Source organism: Schistocerca piceifrons, chromosome 7, assembly GCF_021461385.2.
Source record: "Schistocerca piceifrons isolate TAMUIC-IGC-003096 chromosome 7, iqSchPice1.1, whole genome shotgun sequence".
Taxonomy (NCBI): Eukaryota; Metazoa; Arthropoda; class Insecta; order Orthoptera; family Acrididae; genus Schistocerca; species Schistocerca piceifrons.
In genome coordinates, this window is record NC_060144.1 from 418,338,742 (window position 1) to 418,357,950 (window position 19,209).

Sequence of the window (19,209 nt, forward strand, 5' to 3'; positions counted from 1 at the left end):
GTCAGGTGCTGTAAATGTGTGGATGTACAACGGTTAGTCTATACTGACAGGCATTGTCCATTTTGTGGCTCAGTTACGGCTGTACAGAAAACATCAACTTTTCTGATGTTATTACGGGAAAACTGTTAGACATAGAGGAAAAACACCTAAAACACCGTAGTGGGTGCGTATTAAGGTACCAGTTGTCAACATATTTGTACCTATACCGCTAACACGACCATATTCGAAAAATTAAGCTATCACACTTCCTTGACGTATAATATTTTACAACTGTCGATTTCGTTTCGTTGAGAATGATGCGTTGAGTTCTACCAACAAGGACTTGAGTCCAGCCTCGTATCTGGTCAGTTTCTCCGCAAGTTCGAAAGTTTTTAATAAACGACAATGCTTTCCTGAATCTAAGGAACATGATATCAAACTGAACGCCAATGGTACGATGCTTCGTGTGGACAGACTCAGGTTACACAAATGAATAGATGACTGAGGATCTGTGATATAACAGTCACTTTGGATTTGAAAATAGCTGAGAATTAATTTTGACGTTACACATCGTGATGGCAGGTAGACTTGAAGAAATTCATGACTCGTTTGCAGTAAAGTTTGACGTAGAAAAAGTATTCGAGAACAAAGAAAGGTAAAAAGTTTGAAATCTTCAGAACAGCGGGTATAGCCTACAGAAAAGCACAGGTAATATACACAGTGGAATGGAACAATGTACACAGCTCAGAAGGGCGAGATGTGGGCATGGTAGGGTATACCATTGTATGAGCACTGAAGAAATCAAAGGAGAGTCAGGATGATCAAATTACACAGTTCATTACGACAAGCTGTTGCATTGTATTGCGTTTTAATCACTTTACTGAAAATTTACCTCTACTCTTCCATGACTATTGAAGAAAGGACGTACGACAACCCAGAAACTTCAGTTTTAGAAAATATGATTCTGTTTGTATTTCATGCGTTAACATACGTTGTTTGAAGGAAGTGCTTACTTCTTTGGTGAATATTAACCCTTTCATGACTGTGAATCTGCGGTTCGTAATGGTCTGTTAGACCCTGTTGTTTCTTCAGAGAACTGTATCATTAGATACGTTAGGCTTCAAACAGCGAATACGTGTGTACAGAGTTATACCCTTTAATAACCTTGACGGATGGTAGAACACATATATGAGTATTTTTAAAGTAATATGTTTTGGTTATCGTCTTCTGCCTGGGATACATCCCTTGTGAGTACAAAATATATTCACCAGCGATTTGTGTTGATCTTGAGACACCGATGATAGTTCGTAAGGAAGTAGACAAAAGGCTATATATTTTATTTCATTCTGTTATTAGATGGAGTACACTAAGAACAAGGCACACTCGTAAGATCATTACATTCTGCATCAGTTAGTTCTGTACTATATCACTTACAATGTAATGTATACTTCTGTGCAGTTTTATACACAAACACAACAAAGTCACTACACAAGAAACGATTCTGTTATTAAGACAGCTTGCTTTGACTTCCTCTGTGCCCATGTGTAAATTATACAAGGTAACATTAGGTGATGGGCCAAATTAAAACTACGTTTCATTATTATCAGTGATAAATCTAACAAATTATTTAATATGACTGAAAACCATTTTCATCTATAATAATGTGACAAAAGTTCTTTCAGCAGCAGATACTGACAAGTAGATAAAAGTCCATTGAACAAGAGACACATGTAAGAAAGAAAAGATCCGGTTTTTGTCAATCAATAGCAGGCAGTGGTTGTTTTTGTCCTCCTTTCCTTTCACCGTATATCAATGACCACACTAACGAAAAATGTAACAAAATAACTCAGTTATAAGAAAACACCCATCATGTTTTGATGTCCAAGCTTTTGCTCTACAAGAACAACGCTATCGGAAAAGGAAAGCGTTATATTATGAATACCTTGTGTGAACACTACCAAAGAAGATGTGATAGTATTTTCATTCCTGTGAGATACGTTCAATAGACATTCACCCTTTGCGCAACTGTTTCCAGTGTTTTAAAGACAGCTGAAACCGTTTCCTACAGCTGAAGGATGGTGTGACTCCACGGTGGTCATAGTGTATGTCCACGTTACAGAAACTTTTCAGCTGAGGATTGCAACACAACACGCCCAGAGGACGTGCACAACTAATCGCCAAATTTCAGGCTTTGAGTAGGCTCCAATTATTGGCACGATAGACATGGGAACATCAAAGTGACAGGTCGCACAGACAGTTGGCTGTTGTGTAATGACTCCAGACAGAGTGCTGACGAAATAAGCTGAGTGCACTAATACGGTGTGGATGTGACAGTCCATTCCAGATGAACCACATCAGGAGAAGACCGTAGAATTGCTGGACTGGCTTTCAAAGACAGAGGAGTGATATCCGCCGAAGGTTACAACCAGAGTGTCACCAGGAACCCACCCTCAGACATTACTGAAAGATGCGTTGAAATATCGACTGTAAACTTTGTTTAGCACAGCCAACAAATGATAGAGACTTACATGTGTGAAGCTATCGTCAAATGGAACACTGACTGACATTCTTTGCTCTTCAGCGACGAGTCTCGATCCTGTTTGTGGCCGTTAGATTGATTCCACTGTGTCCGTTTACAACCTCGTGAAATGTCAAAGGAAGCAGCGATAGTTGGGAACTGTGCTTCCGGGAATGGTAGACTCCTGGATTCATGGTCAGGAAAGAACAGATCTGGCAGTCGATAAAGGGAGGCCTAATGCTGGCCATTACTTGGTGAGAAAGATAAATCCTCGCCTCATACCTTTTGTGGCGAGTGCACAAGGCCTCGCAGTGCAGTTTACACCAGAAATACTTCATACGGGTCCTTGACTGGCCTACCAAGGCCCCTGATTTATTACCCGTAGGGCGTGATTGAGATGCGATGGGAAGATGTATACTTTCATACCAGACTCTGATCTGTAATACTGATGAACTGACGCAGAGTCTAATTCAGGCAAGGCATAAATTCGAGATGAAATTCGGACGCTATTTGCTTCTATGACACAACACGAAAAGAGTGTATTCGTGCAAGTGGTGTCACACATCATGCTGATGTTAAAGACAATCATTTTGGAAAGAAATGAATCTTTAATCTTTTATTAGTCTTGTACGATGACTCTCCGCAAATTTTGACAAATGTTGGGAAGGCTCTTTATGCTGTAACGCTTTCCATCTCCGTCACTGTAGACGCATAAGGCGGTAACTTTGGTCTCTCAGGTAACACGAGATAATAACTAGTATTGATTGTGTCATCTTCGTACGGGGTACTACCCACTAGTAGTATCGGCGCCACACCTTCCGGAACTCTTTCGGGTAACTGCGGCGCGCCATCTTGATGGCCCACATCATGAGGTTCCGCTCGTCACGCGAGCAGCGGCGGCACCGACCATGCAACGCGTTGTGTGTGTTGTCTGCAACACACGAACAAAGGCTTTGACCGCTATGAAACTATACACTTCAGGAAGTGTAGGTGAACAGAAATATTAGCTCCCAGAAGAACGAATTAACAATGAAAAAATTTAAGCAGTGACATTATAGGTATTCGTTTTCTGGAGTGGAAAACTGTGGTATCTGTTAACTGCGAAGCAGCTGAAGACGAGCTACAATTGCGAAAGGGCACAAAAGACAGTCATGACTTTCAACCAGGGCCGAGGTCGCACAGGGTGTAAGTGACGTAAGGAATAATAAGACCATGGTGGAAGATGGAAAAACAGCCGCCATAGTAAAGTGGGGAGGCGACAAGGCGGTGGACAAAATGACCAACGCCAAGTACCAGATTTGGACAACAAAGAAGTTACCTAGACCGCGGACGAATCTGATAAGAAGGGTGTCCAAAGGGATGCAAACAATTCCAGAGGACCATCGCTAGTAGAAGTTGGATTTCAGGGTGCTGTCGAAATTCCAGTGGAGACGAGAAGAACACACGGAAAATGGAGTTGGTATCTATCAGAGCAATTTAGGAAGAGAAGAGGATGTGTGCACAGAAATATACCGTGAAACCACTGATGGAGCATAGGGATTTAGAGATCAAAAAGACAGTAATAATCTTACAGACTTCAAGAGGGCTCCTTCAAAAGAGATTCTTGGAAGGATCGTGTGAAACAGAGGACACGACAGCACTAAATGAGAATTAGTAACAGAAATGCTGACAGACATGAATCCAATGGTAAGTAACATTCAGAGAAGCACTATCGGAAGTGTCTGAGATTAAGACCCGCGCGTACAACAAGAAGACGGATTGACAACAGTTATAAAAACAATACGAATCGCCGTTATATAGGTTTATTTCTAGACAACCAGTTTCGACGTTACACTACGTCATCTTCAGGCCAAATCTGCTCCAATCCAGTAACCTTTGTGTTACAAATATAGCAGTGCCTTTAACTGGTCTCGTAATAGCTACTAAGTGCATACGTGCTCATAGGACAACAGTCAGCAACTATGTTCAATGTTCAATGCGTATGCCCCTAACAGCTATTGCGAGACCAGTTAAAGGCACTGCTATATTTGTAACACGAAGGTAACTGGATTGGAGAAGTTTTGGCTTGAAGATGATATAGTGTAACGTCAAAACTGGTTGCCTAGAAATAAACCTATATAACAGCGATTGGTATCCACCAGAAGATGGAGTTACATTCATTAAATGACACAAGTTACGTTCGTCATAACGATAGATGAAGTGATGAGAGCCAAGAACTATAAATGAAACAAACGCAAATATCACAGAGGTACTTGAGGGACAAAAGGGCAATTAGATCCAAGTGGAATGCCTTCCTCTCGCGGACGACTTTTCGATGGTAAGTTAGACGGAAGAAGACACGTGACAAAATTTGACAGCTCTCCATGCTACTGTACCCTGTGCAAGCCACTTCATCTCCGAATAACTATTGCAACCTACATCATTCTGAATCTGATTGCTGTATTCATCTCTTGGTCTCCCTCTACGATTTTTGCCCTCCATGCTTTCCTCCAGTACTAAATTGGTGATCCCTTGATACCTCAGGACGTGTCCTACCAACCGACCCCTTCTCCTAGTCGTGTCACAAATTCCTCTTATCTCCGATTCTATGCAGTACCTCCTCATTAGTTACGTGTTCTACCCATTTAATCTTCTGTAGTACCACATTTCGAAAGCTTGTATTCTCTTCTTGTCTAAACTGTTTTTCGTCCATGTCTTTCTTCCATACATGGCTACGCTGCATACAAACACTTTCAGAAAAAAACTTCCTGACACTTAAATCTATACTCGATGATAACAAATTTCTCTTCTTCAAAAACACTCTCCTTGCCGTAGTTAGTCTACATTTTACATGCTCTCTACTTCGACCATCAGCAGTTATTTTACTCCCCAAATAGCGAAACTCATTTACTACTTTAAGTATATTATTTCCTAATTTCATACCCTCGGCATCACCTGATTTTAATTCGATTATATTCCATTATCCTCGTTTTCCTCTCGTTGATGTTCATCTTATATTCTCATTGCAAGACACTGTCCATTCCGTTCAACTGTTCTTCCACGTCCTTTGTTATCTCTCACTCACAATTTCCTTTGCTGGTAGCTCAGTAAACAGACTGAATAGCATCGGGGATATGATATAACCCTGTCTCTATCCCTTCTCAACCACTGATTCCCTTTCATGCCCCTCGACTCTCGTAACCGTTTCCTGTAGAAATTGTAAATAGTCTTTCCTCCCTGTATTTTACCTCTGTCACCTTCAGAATTTGAAAGAGTCATCATCGTCAAAAGCTTTCTCTAAGTCTACAAATGCTAGAAACGTGGGTTTGCCTTTCCTTAACTGTGTTCTAAGATAGGTCGTAGGGTCAGTATTGTCTCGCTTGTTCCAACATTTCTACGGAATCCAAACTGATCTTCCCAGAGGTCAGATTCTAGCAATTTTTCCAATCGTCTGTGAAGAATTCGTGTTAGTATTTTGCAACCGTGACCTACTAAACTGATAGTTCGGTAATTTTCACATTTGTCAACACTTGCTTTCTTTGGGATTGGAACTATTATATTCTTCTTGAAGTCTGAGGGTATTTCGTCTGTCTCATACGTCTTGCTAACCAGATGGAAGAGTTTTGTTATGACTGGCTCTTCCAAGGCTTTCAGTAGTTCGAATGGAATGTTGTCTATTCCCGGAGCCTTGTTTCGACTTACGTCTTTCAATGTTCTGCCAAATTTTTCACGCGGTATCATATCTCCCATTTCATCTTCATCTACGTGCTCTTCCATTCCCATAATATTGCCCTCAAGTACATTGTTCTTGTATAGAATCTCTATATACACCTCCCACTTTTCTACTTTCCCTTCTTTGCTTAGGACGGGTTTTCCATCTGATGTCTTGATATTCATACATGTGGTTCTCTTTCCTTCAAAGGTCGCTTTGATTTTCCTGTAGGCGGTATCTACCTTATCCATAGTGATACATTCTCCTGTATCCTTACATTTGTCCTCTTGCCATCCCTGCTTAGCTTTGTTGCACTTCCTGTCGATCTCATTTTTGAGACGTTTGTATTCCTTTTCGCTGTTTCATTTACTGCAGTTTTATGTTTTCTCTTTTCATCAATTAAATTCACTGCCTCTTCAGTTACCCAAGGATTTCTACTAGCCTTCGTCTTTTTACCTACTTGATCCTCTGCTGCCTTCACTATTTCATCTCTCAAAGCGACCCATTCTTATACTGAATTTTTTTCCCTGTTCTTGTCAATCGTTTCCTAATACTTTTTTTGAAACTCTCCACAACCTCTGGTTCTTTCAGTCTATCCATGTCACATCTCCTTAAATTCCTACCTTTTCGTAGTTTCCTCAGTTTTATTCTACAGTTTATAAGCAATAAATTGTTGTCAGAGTCCGCATCTGCCCCTGAAAATGTCTTACAATGTAAAGCCTGTTCCTAAATCCCTGTCTTACCATTATATAATCTATTTAAAACCTTCCAGTTTCTCCAGACCTCTTCCACGTATGCAGCCGTGTTTCATGATTCTTAAACTAAGTGTTAGCTATGATTAGGTTATGCTCTGTGTAAAATTCTACGAGGCGGCTTCCTCTTTCATTCCTTACCCCAAGTCCATATTCACTTATCACTTTTCCTTCTCTTCCTTTCCCTACAATCGCCTTCCAGTCCACCATGACTACTAAATTTTCGGCTCCCTTAATTATATGAAATTTCTTTTGTCGCATAACACAGTTCCTCAGTCTCTTCATCATCTGCGGAGCTAGTTGGAATATAAACTTGTGCTACTGCGGTAGGTGTTGCCTTCGTGTCTATCTTGGCTACAACAATGCGTCACTATGCTGTTCGTAGTAGCTTATCCGCGTTGCTACTTTTTTATTCATTATTAAACTCACACCTGCATTACCGATATTTGCTTTTGTATTTATAATCCTGAAAGCCCGCGACCAGAAGTCTTTTTCCTCCTGCCATCCAACGTCACTACTTCCCACTATATCTAAATATAACCTATCTATTTCCGTTTTGAAATTTTCTAACTGACATGCCCGATTAAGGGATCTGACATTCCATGCCCCGATCCGTAGAACACCAGTTTTGTTTCTCCTGGTAGCGACAGGAAAAAGACGGTAGGAAAGAGTGAATAACAGAAATGATGAAGAAAAAGAAGAAGTCAGCCTTCTGTTTGAGGTATACAGTGAGAAGAATATATCTACAACCGCAAAATCGGACACTAAAAGACAATTGTGAGGAGTGTGGTACTAGATACAGTTGCGACGATAAGAATAAATAAATCAGAACGATTAGAGAAAGAAGAGAAAAAAACTCAGGAAAATATGAAACACAAAAGTGATGGTGAGGGGTAGCTACGAAGATCTAGGGATATATGATCAGGATGAATATGGATATGACGACGAAAATGTAGGGGCAACAACAGGAAGGGTAAGAGGAAATGCAGGATCCAACTGTGTTGTGGAATCTAGTAAGCGTTGGACGAATTTGGGATTAATGTGAAAAAGAACAAAAATTGGAGAAGCAAGTACTTACCGACCAATATGCCAGATATCGGTGTCAGAGAAGGATACAGGAAAAGGATAGCCACTAGCATAACAAACAAGAGAAGAAGATACTGCAAATCTTGGAAGAAGAGTGGAAGAGGAAAAGGATTATGGAAAGGTTCTGGGAGGCTGCCCGTGGTTCTTTAAAGGCCGTTACGCAAAAGAAATTATGACGTATACAGGATTCCTCTCCTAAGAGTCACTAGCCGAATTTTCTCTGGTGTTTCAGCAGATATTTGCAGTTTTGTTTTAGCATTGTGTATTTGGCGGCAGATCAAACAATTAGTGCCCTTCGCGTCATTCGTGTGACGTCTAGCGTCGTCAGAAAGCGTCGAATTGCTCGCCATGACAAGCAAAATTATTTTTGAATTGGAATTCGAATTTTACGTTAGAGTGGTCCGAAATTAGTCTAGTGCGACATTTGTATGTATTAACAGGGACAGTAAAGCTCGAAGATCAACCAGTACTTCAGCAGGGATAGCACCGCACTGGACCGCTCTGAGTGCCACTGTAACGCAGAAGCGCTGCTCAGTCGCAGTCCTGACTACTGTTTGCGTTTTACTGCATCTGTTAATACATGTCGATAAAACGAATATCGCACTCGATTAATCTGGGACCATTCTATCGAATGGACCCGCAAAATTCCGATTCACAAATTGTTTGGAATGGGAAATACCGACGGTTTATGTTGACATCACGCGTCGCATGAAAGACCTGACGAGCAGTAAGTGCCTGGCCTTATTCCAGCTACACAGAGCAAAAACTAAATATAGATATCTGCCGAAACATCAGCGAAAATGCTCCTGACGACTCTTAGGGGAGACACACGATGTATGGGACAAATCGGCAGAAATTTTATCACTAAATATGAAGAACACACTAACATAAGAAGGAATAAGAACATACGTACATAAAAAGTAATATGATAGCAAATGATGAACTATCATCAGCACTGGTCATACTAAAAGTTTCCTTCCCGATGTGTACGGAAAATGAAATGACGCACATGTGATGCTGGAAGGAACTGAGGAAGCTGTCCGCTACAAGGTACTGTAACAGATTATCATCTTGTGGTGTTGCAGTTCTTCTTGTAATTTCCGTGCTAGCTACGAAACAGGAAGAGAACTTCCGTCTTATGCAAGACACCTTTTTTCTGTTTCTTTCACCCAGACATGTTTCAGCACTTTTTGTGCTATCTTCAGTGCCTAATTTAATTAATTTATTTATTTTTTGTATTTTTTATTATATTTATTTTTATTAATTTATTTTTTTAAATAAAAAGATAGCCCACTGAAGATACCACAAAAAGTGCTGAAACATATCTGGGTGAAGGAAAACAGAAAAAACGTGTATTGCATGAGGCAGAATTTATCTTCCCATACTGTAACAGACTTTTTCTCGTCTGTAAGATCGATTTGAATAGTACTCTATTCATCTATTGTCCATGATTGTAATTCTGATTTCTTATGACAGATGTTTTACCGATATTTTACTATACGGATTGTACATTATCTGTAAATGTATGTTTGTTGTTACGTTTTATGTAATGTCACTTTTTGTGCTTCATGTAAAAGTAGTGCTAAGGGCCAGTACAATAAAAATTATCATCTATGTAATTAAACTGCAGACGACCTTCAACAAAGGACTATATACAGATGGAGCGGTTTATTAATACTCTAGGTATGTTATTAAAACTCAGAGGAAGACAGTTGAGGGAGTCTAGTGAGAGAAATGTTAATGGAAACGCGTTCAGGAAAGTATGTTTCCCGTAATGGTAGGGAGAAGAGGTTCTTTGAGTAGTGTTATGGACTGTGACGTGTGAAGCAGAAGCAGAGAGAGGTAGGATTATATGTAGGTGTTACATTTTAGCAATTATGGAAAACTGTCAGAAAGGGTGTAATGGCATTGCTGTAATGAGGTAATAATATTTTTGGCAGAACATCAGGTTTCTAAAGCATTCGATGCAGAGCAGTACGTTACGAGAAAGAAGAGGAGGCCAGAAGATAGCAGAAGAAACTGAAGTCGTCGCAGATGGAATATAGAAGACAGAAGAGAAGAATACATTGCAAGAAAGTTTAATTGCAGACACCAGTTACTCTATCTTGAAAAATATTAGGATTTTGTGAGGATTGATTTGATTCACAACGAAACTGGAGTTACATTTCTGATTGTATGGGCATACCAACTACTGTACAGTAAAAAGATTGAGTTAACTGATGCCCCACCACCTAAAATAATAAATGTGTGGGTGTACACTGTCGTTAATAACAGTTGCGTGTGTGGCCTATGAAGTACCTCACTGCATCCCATCCGTTTAACCTGTCAGAGGTGACTTATAGCCTTTGTTGCTGCCGGAAGTGTTACGAAGTTTTACTTTGAGCTCAATAAATTTTCAGCGGATTTAATTACTTTTCAGGACGGTACATCGTCATATTAGCTAGCAGTCATTGCTAATCAACGACGGAGTTGGGGCCCAGAGGTCATCATCAAAATTTTTAGAATTTCCACAGAGGAAGATGTAGAACCACAGAGATATACGAGGGTGGCCCAGAAAGTAATGCACCACATTTTTTTCATCAATAATTCTTTATTGGTCTTAATGAGAATTACACACTCGAAAGGATGGTGTTTTATCTACTCACCCTGTTTTTCCACTTAATCCCCATCCCGTTCTATGGCCTTTAAAAAATGGTCAAATGTGTGTCAAATCTTAGGTCATCAATCCCTAAGCTTTTTTTTTTTTTTTTTGGTCATCTGTCTACTGACTGGTTTGATGTGGCCCGCCACGAATTCCTTTCCTGTGCTAACCTCTTCATCTCAGAGTAGCACTTGCAACCTACGTCCTCAATTATTTGATTGACGTATTCACCTACAGTTCTTGCCCTCTACAGCTCCCTCTAGTACCATGGAAGTCATTCCCTCATGTCTTAGCAGATGTCCTATCATCCTGTCCCTTCTCCTTATCAGTGTTTTCCACATATTCTTTTCCTCTCCGATTCTGCATAGAACCTCCTCATTCCTTACCTTATCAGTCCACCTAATTTTCAACATTCGTCTATAGCACCACATCTCAAATGCTTCGATTCTGTTCTGTTCCGGTTTTCCGACAGTCCATGTTTCACTACCATACAATGCTGTACTCCAGACGTACATCCTCAGAAATTTCTTCCTCAAATTAGGGCCGGTATTTGATATTAGTAGACTTCTCTTGGCCAGAAATGCCTTTTTTGCCATAGCGAGTCTGCTTTTGATGTCCTCCTTGCTCCGTCCGTCATTGGTTATTTTACTGCCTAGGTAGCAGAATTCCTTAACTTCATTGACTTTTTGACCGTCAATCCTGATGTTAAGTTTCTCGCTGTTCTCATTTCTACTACTTCTCATTACCTTCGTCTTTCTCCGATTTACTCTCAAACCATACTGTGTACTCATTAGATTGTCCATTCCGTTCAGCAGATCATTTAATTCTTCTTCACTTTCACTCAGGATAGCAATGTCATCAGCGAATCGTATCACTGATATCCTTTCACCTTGTATTTTAATTCCACTCCTGAACCTTTCTTTTATTTCCATCAATGCTTCCTCGATGTACAGATTGAATAGTAGGGGCGAAAGGCTACAGCCTTGTCTTACACCCTTCTTAATACGAGCACTTCGTTCTTGATCGTCCACCCTTATTATTCCCTCTTGGTTGTTGTACATATTGTATATGACCCGTCTCTCCCTATAGCGTACCCCTACTTTTTTCAGAATCTCGAACAGCTTGCACCATTTTATATTGTCGAACGCTTTTTCCAGGTCGACAAATCCTATGAAAGTGTCTTGATTTTTCTTTAGCCTTGCTTCCTAAATCGCTCCAGGCAAATGCCGGGATGATTCCTTTCAAAGGGCACGGCGACTTCCTTCCCCGTCCTTCCCTAATCCGATGAGACCGATGACCTCGCTGTCTCGTCTCCTTCCCCAAACCAACCAAGCTTAGCCTTGCTTCCATTATTAGCCGTAACGTCAGAATTGCCTCTCTCGTCCCTTTACTTTTCCTAAAGCCAAACTGATCGTCACCTAGCGCATTCTCAATTTTCTTTTCCATTCTTCTGTATATTATTCTTGTAAGCAGCATCGATGCATGAGCTGTTAAGCTGATTGTGCGATAATTCTCGCACTTGTCAGCTCTTGCCGTCTTCGGAATTGTGTGGATGATGCTTTTCCGAAAGTCAGATGGTATGTCGCCACACTCATATATTCTACACACCAACGTGAATAGTCGTTTTGTTGCCACTTCCCCCAATGATTTTAGAAATTCTGATGGAATGTTATCTATCCCTTCTGCCTTATTTGACCGTAAGTCCTCCAAAGCTCTTTTAAATTCCGATTCTAATACTGGATCCCCTATCTCTTCTAAATCGACTCCTGTTTCTTCTTCTATCACATCAGACAAATCTTCACCCTCATAGAGGCTTTCAATGTATTCTTTCCACCTATCCGCTCTCTCCTCTACAATTAACAGTGGAATTCCCGTTGCACTCTTAATGTTACCACCGTTGCTTTTGTCACCAGAGGTTGTTTTGACTTTCCTGAATGCTGAGTCTGTCCTTCCGACAATCATATCTTTTAGAATGTCTTCACATTTTTCCTGCAGCCATTTCGTCTTAGCTTCCCTGCACTTCCTATTTATTTCATTCCTCAGCGACTTGTTTTTCTGTATTCCTGATTTTCCCGGAACATGTTTGTACTTCCTCCTTTCATCAATCAACTGAAGTATTTCTTCTGTTACCCATGGTTTCTTCGCAGCTACCTTCTTTGTACCTATGTTTTCCTTCCCAACTTCTGTGATGGCCCTTCTTAGAGATGTCCCTTCCTCTTCAACTGTACTGCCTACTGCGCTATTCCTTATTGTTGTATCTATAGCGTTAGAGAACTTCAAACGTATCTCGTCGTTCCTTAGTACTTCCGTATCCCACTTCTTTGCGTATTGATTCTTCCTGACTAATGTCTTGAACTTCAGCCTACTCTTCATCACCACTATATTGTGATCTGAGTCTATATCTGCTCCTGGGTACGCCTTACAATCCAGTATCTGATTTCGGAATCTTTGTCTGACCATGATGTAATATAATTGAAATCTTCCCGTATCTCCAAGCCTTTTCCAAGTATACCTCCTCCTCTTGTGATTCTTGAACAGGGTATTCGCTATTACTAGCTGAAACTTGCTACAGAACTCAATTAGTCTTTCTCCTCTTTCATTCCTTGTCCCAAGCCCATATTCTCCTGTAACCTTTTCTTCTACTCCTTCCCCTACAACTGCATTCCAGTCGCCCATGACTATCAGATTTTCGTCCCCCTTTACATACTGCATTACCCTTTCAATATCCTCATACACTTTCTCTATCTGTTCATCTTCAGCTTGCGACGTCGGCATGTATACCTGAACTATTGATGTCGGTGTTGGTCTGCTGTCGATACTGATTAGAACAACCCGGTCACTGAACTGTTCACAGTAACACACCCTCTGCCCTACCTTCCTATTCATAACGAATCCTACACCTGTTATACCATTTTCTGCTGCTGTTGATATTACCTGATACTCATCTGACCAGAAATCCTTGTCTTCTTTCCACTTCACTTCACTGACCCCTACTATATTTAGATTGAGCCTTTGCATTTCCCTTTTCAGATTTTCTAGTTTCCCTACCACGTTCAAGCTTCTGACATTCTACGCCCCGACTCGTAGAACGTTATCCTTTCGTTGATTATTCAATCTTTATCTCATGGTAACCTCCCCCTTGGCAGTTCCCTCCCGGAGATGCGAATGGGGGACTACTCCGGAATCTTTTGCCAATGGAGAGATCATCATGACACTTCTTCAATTACAGGCCACATGTCCTGTGGATACACGTTACGTGTCTTTAATGCAGTGGTTTCCATTGCCTTCTGCAACCTCATGCCGTTGATCATTGCCGATTCTTCCGCCTTTAGGGGCAATTTCCCACCCCTAGGACAAGAGAGTGCCCTGAACCTCTATCCGCTCCTCCGCCCTCTTTGACAAGGCCGTTGGCAGAATGAGGCTGACTTCTTATGCCGGAAGTCTTCGGCCGCCAATGCTGATTATTTATCAAAATTTAGGCAGTGGCAGGGATAGAACCCGTGACCGAAGACGTTTAGATTATGAATCAAAGACGCTAGCCCTAGACCACGGGTACGTCCTTAAGCTTACACACTATTAAACCTAAATTATCCTAAGGACAAACACTGACACCCATGCCCGAGGGAGGACTCGAATCTCGCCGGGACCAGCCGCACAGTCCATGACTGCAGCGCCCCAAACCGCTCGGCTAATCCCGCGCGGGTCTATCGCCTTCCTTCAGCGCAAAGAAATGGCGTGTATGCCCTGTCGGTACCAGTCCTTGGCTGGTGGCGAAGCCAACGCTTCACTGTGTGAATCACCCCCTGATCGTCCTCAAAATGTCTTCCACGAACAGCATCTTTCAATGGCGAATGACAACATCAGCTTCCTGCAACATGACAGTTGTCACAGCCGTGGATGGTCTCCCTGATCGCTGCAAATCGTGGAGCACCGCCGAGCAGTCTTCTGATGACCTCACCCTTCGTGCCCAATGACTAACTATGCTTCTGTCTACAGTACATGCTCCATAGAGTTTTCAAAAGTGTTTTTGAATATTCCCCATAATTTCTTTCTCTGCAAAGAGAAATTCAATGACGGCACGTTGCTTGTAATGTACATCACCTACAGACGCCATTTTGAAACTGTCCTGCAGCTACGTTATCTGTCGTAAGTAACGGAAATTTGGCGCGCTTATTCAGATGACTTCAAATAATACATACGTAACGTTTCGCATTCGTAGCATGGTTTTTAGCTGCGAAAAGATATGCGGTGATTTGATTCCTGGGAAACCCTCGTAATAAGGGGCGATGGCGCTAAAGAATTAGACTAAGTCGCTTTAAAGTCGGCGCCGCCATGTTAGATGCCACAGATCATTTGCAGACAACTGTCTAAGATTGCTTCTTTTTCTCAATTTCTTCGTGTGCAAGCAACAGTCGCTCTAAACAAAAATGTCCCAGTCCTCTCGTTAATAACACAGCATCAGGAAATCAAAATGGTTGAAATTGCTCTCAGCAGTATGGGGCTTAACATCTGAGGTCGTCAGTCAACCGGACGTAGAACTACTTAAACCTAACTAATCTAAGGACATCACACACATCCATGCCCGAGGCAGAATTCGAACGTGCGACCGTAGCAGCCGCGTGGTTTCGGACTGAAACGCCAATAACCGCTCGGCCGGCATCAGGAAATTATTTTCAGACGTTTTTCTGGTGTTAAATGCATAACTGATCCAGTAATACGACGCATTTCGCCTCGTTGATGTAACTTCCTTTTGTTATAATTTCGAATAACGGGGGAGAAGAGTATGTGTTATGAAAAAAGTTTTCATATAATTCAGCATTTCGCTTATGTCGAAAATGATGTTCGGTCTAGGTCCTTTTACCAAAATTGCTGATAACTTACATTGACAGAAAAAAGCACAACATCAAGAAGAAGCTGTGCGACGTAAACGAATGTTTGTAGGCGTGTCTCTACATCTGAAAGATCACGACTAATCAGATTTGGAGCCAGTCGAGTAAGAGTGAAGCTAGTAGCGCCACTGTGAGGGTGAAAATGACGACTGATTTAAATACGCGCTGTAACGGTCATGACCGTTGATTACCTTTGAGACTGGACGTGGTGAGTTGATGTTAGTCAAGAATGCCTTGAAGGTGACAAAGACACCGTTACCAACACGTCACTGAGTTTGAACGAGGTCGTGAAATAGGGGTACCAGAAGTTAGATGTTTGTTCTGCGATACTGCAGTAAGATTTGGCTTGAATGTAGCCACTGTAGACGATATCTGGAAGCGGTGGTCACGAAAATGAACGGTTGCAGGAAGACCAGGCTCAGGACGGCCTCGTGGCGTTATTGGAAGCGAGACCATCATTTTGGCGCATGGTTCTGGCGCACCGTATTGCAGTGCAGCAACAATTTGGTCAGCAGTTGACACCACAGTGACACAACGAACTGTTACAAGTCGGTTACTTCAAGAACAGCTCCGATCCAAACGCTCTGTAACGTGCATTGCTTTGACCTCAAATCACCACCACTTGCGAGTTCAGTGGTGTCGAGTGACAACCCAATGGATGGAAAGGTGGAGGTCTGTTGTGTTTGTTGATGAAAGCTGATTTTGCCTCTGTGCCAATGGCAGCCGTATGTTGATCAAAAGAATGACAGTCGACAGCCTGCTCCTAACCTGTCTGCATTCCTAACACACTGGGCGTAAGCCTCGAGATATGACCTGGGGTATGATTTCGCATGCCAACGGGAACATTCTCGTGGCTATGCCGTGCCTTGTGAATGTAAATTCGTACGTCAGTGCGGTGATTCTATCTCTTACGTCGCCATTCATGAGCAGCATTCCAGGGGATGTTTTGCAAAAGGATAACGTTGACCCACATACCGCTGTTTTAACCCAGCCCGCTCTGCAGTGTGTCGAGAAGTTGCCTTGGGCTGCTTGGTCACCCGTCAGCCTCCAGTTGGGCACATATGGGCATCATCGGACCACAGCTCCAGCGTAATCCACTACCAGTTATAACTGTCCTTGCAGTAGTCGACCAAGAGCAACAGGCAGGGAACTCCAAACCCAGAAACTAACATCCGGCATCTGTACAACACAATGGATGCACGTCTACATACTTGCATTCAACATTCTGACTATTACACTGGTTATTCATGTACCAGCATTTCGAATCTACAGCGGCTTATCGTGCAGTTGCATTAACCTATGATCTTACAATGTCAACCACTGAAATTTCTTACCGAGCAAACGAAATTCCGAAATTTCATTACTATACGTTAATTACATTTCGATATTGCGATTTTTTGTCAGTGAATTTTGCTATGATTGGTAGGTTTTTAATCGTTCCAACTCACAGTGTTAGTTCAGACACGTTTTAGAGTTGGACTGATAGGAAATTTAACGTGACAAGGCAGAAATAAAACCGATACAACAAAAGTGAAGAGCGCACCCAAAATTTGTATTTTCAGTCGCCAAAAATGTACTTCGCTGGTTTCCTAAAACAGAACAAGAGAGCGATACAAAAATTGGACCTTGGATGGTGACAGAAACAAATCTTAACACAAAGAAGGAGTTGTGCAACATTAACAGAAGTTGGTAGGTCTGTGTCTGAAAACGACAGATGACGAATAAGAGTGGCGCTAGTAGCGAATCAGGTTCGTTTTAAACACACACTGTAACGGTCGTGAGAGTTAGTTACCTTTGGGATTCGACGTGGGAGTTAATACCAGTCAAGAATGCCTTAAAGGCGACCAATACACAGTTATCAACAACTCACAGGGTATGACCTGGGTCACGTAGTAGGGCTAAGAGAAACTAGAATTTCCATTTGTGGTATTGCAGAAAGACTTGACAGGAGTTGTCACTGCACATGACGGCCACCAGCACTGATCACGGTAACGTACAGTCGCAAGAAAACCGGGCTCCAGACGGCCACGTAGCACTACCGAGAGGGAAGCTCGTCGTATTCGGCATGTGGGTCTGACGCATCACACACTGAATCTGCAGCAGCAATCTGAGCAGCAGTTGGCACCACAGTGACACAATGAACCGTTACAAGTCGGATACTTCAAGGACAGGCGCCCTGTAGTGTGCGTTCCACTGACATCGGACAACCCCGTTTGCGACTTTTTTGGTGTCAGGCTAGAGCTCATTGGAGAGCAGGGTGGAGGTCTGTTGTGTTTTCTGATGAAATCTGGTTCTGCCTCTGTGCCAGTGGCGGCCACGTGTTGATCAGAAGAAGGCCAGTTGAGAGCCTGCTCCTAACATGTCTGCGTGCCAGACACACTGGGCATACCCCTGGAATTATGACCTGGGGTACGATTTCGTATGACAGCGGGAACATTCTCGCGGCTATGCCACGCATCCTGAATGTAAATTCGTATGTCAGTGTGGTGATTCGGTCTGATATGTTGCCATTCGTGGAGCAGCATTCCAAGTGATGTTTTCCGAAAGGATAATGTTCCCACACATACCGCTGTTGTAATCCGGCATGCTCTACAGTGTGTCGACAAGTTGCCTTGGCCTGCTCGATCACCAGATCTGTCTCCAGTCAAACACTAATGGAAAGTTATCGGAAGACTACTCCAGCGTAATCCACAAACAACATTAACCGTCCATGTAATGACTGACGCCGGCCAGTGTGGCCGAGTGGTTCTAGGCGCTTCAGTTTGGAACCGCGCGACTGCTACGGTCGCAGGTTCGAATCCTGCCCCGGGCGTGGATGTGTGTGCTGTCCTTAGGTTAGTTAGGTTTAAGTAGTTCTAAGTTCAAGGGAATTGATGACCTCAGATGTTAAGTCCCATAGCGCTCAGAGCCATTTGAACCATTTTTTGAATGACTGACCAAGTTCAATAGGCATGGAACTCCATCCCACAAAGTGACATCTGGCACCCGTACAACACATGAACGTTTGCGTGGTTGGACTCAAAATTCTGGAGGCTATACCGGTTATTAGTGTACCAGTATTTCACATGTGCAATGGCTTATCTCGCTCTTACATTAACCTGTGCTCTTGTAATGTCAATCACTTAAATGTGTTACCCAAACAAATGTGTTCCGAAATTTCATCACCCAACATTAATTACTTTTTGGTGTTGCGATTTTCATCCGACATTGTATATGCAGTAGTTAATCACTCGCATTTCAGGTACAGTTTTTAACTAATGTAACTGTAAACTGACAACAAAGAAAAATCGGTAATTAAAGTTTGTTCTCATAAGTAACCCTGCGTAATATAAGCTAATTTACAGCAAGATTGTAAAACTAGCTGTGATCGGAAAGTTTTGTGTATACTGTAGCACACGAATACTGATAAGCTGTTCACTGCCTTTCAAATTTGGCTATCAGAATGTTTTCATTAACCTGGTTGAAATTACCTTTGCAAATTTAAAGTGTTCGTATAACTCAGGAGGATAGAATATTCTAACCGCTTTGATATCACTGTGCACTAGATGTCTGTTTATTTTGATTTGAGTACCAGCGATGTGATATTAGGAAGGTCTGTATATGGAGATATAAAAGTCTATGGGAAGTTTAATGTTTTCACCAACTTTAAGCCG

The 19,209-nt window shown here is 42.0% G+C and overlaps 1 protein-coding gene across 2 annotated transcripts in view; it reads right to left on the minus strand.

Moving 5' to 3' along the window:
* Nucleotides 1-1,369: 1,369 nt before the first annotated feature.
* The window catches only part of LOC124805179, a 37,322-nt gene continuing 19,482 nt past the window's right edge, over nt 1,370-19,209 (minus strand). For both annotated transcript variants that reach the window (XM_047265669.1, XM_047265668.1), the window contains exon 3: nt 1,370-3,428. In XM_047265669.1, coding sequence (XP_047121625.1) covers nt 3,292-3,428 — 137 coding nt within the window. In that variant the 3' untranslated portion in view covers nt 1,370-3,291. The remainder of the gene's footprint in view (nt 3,429-19,209) is intronic.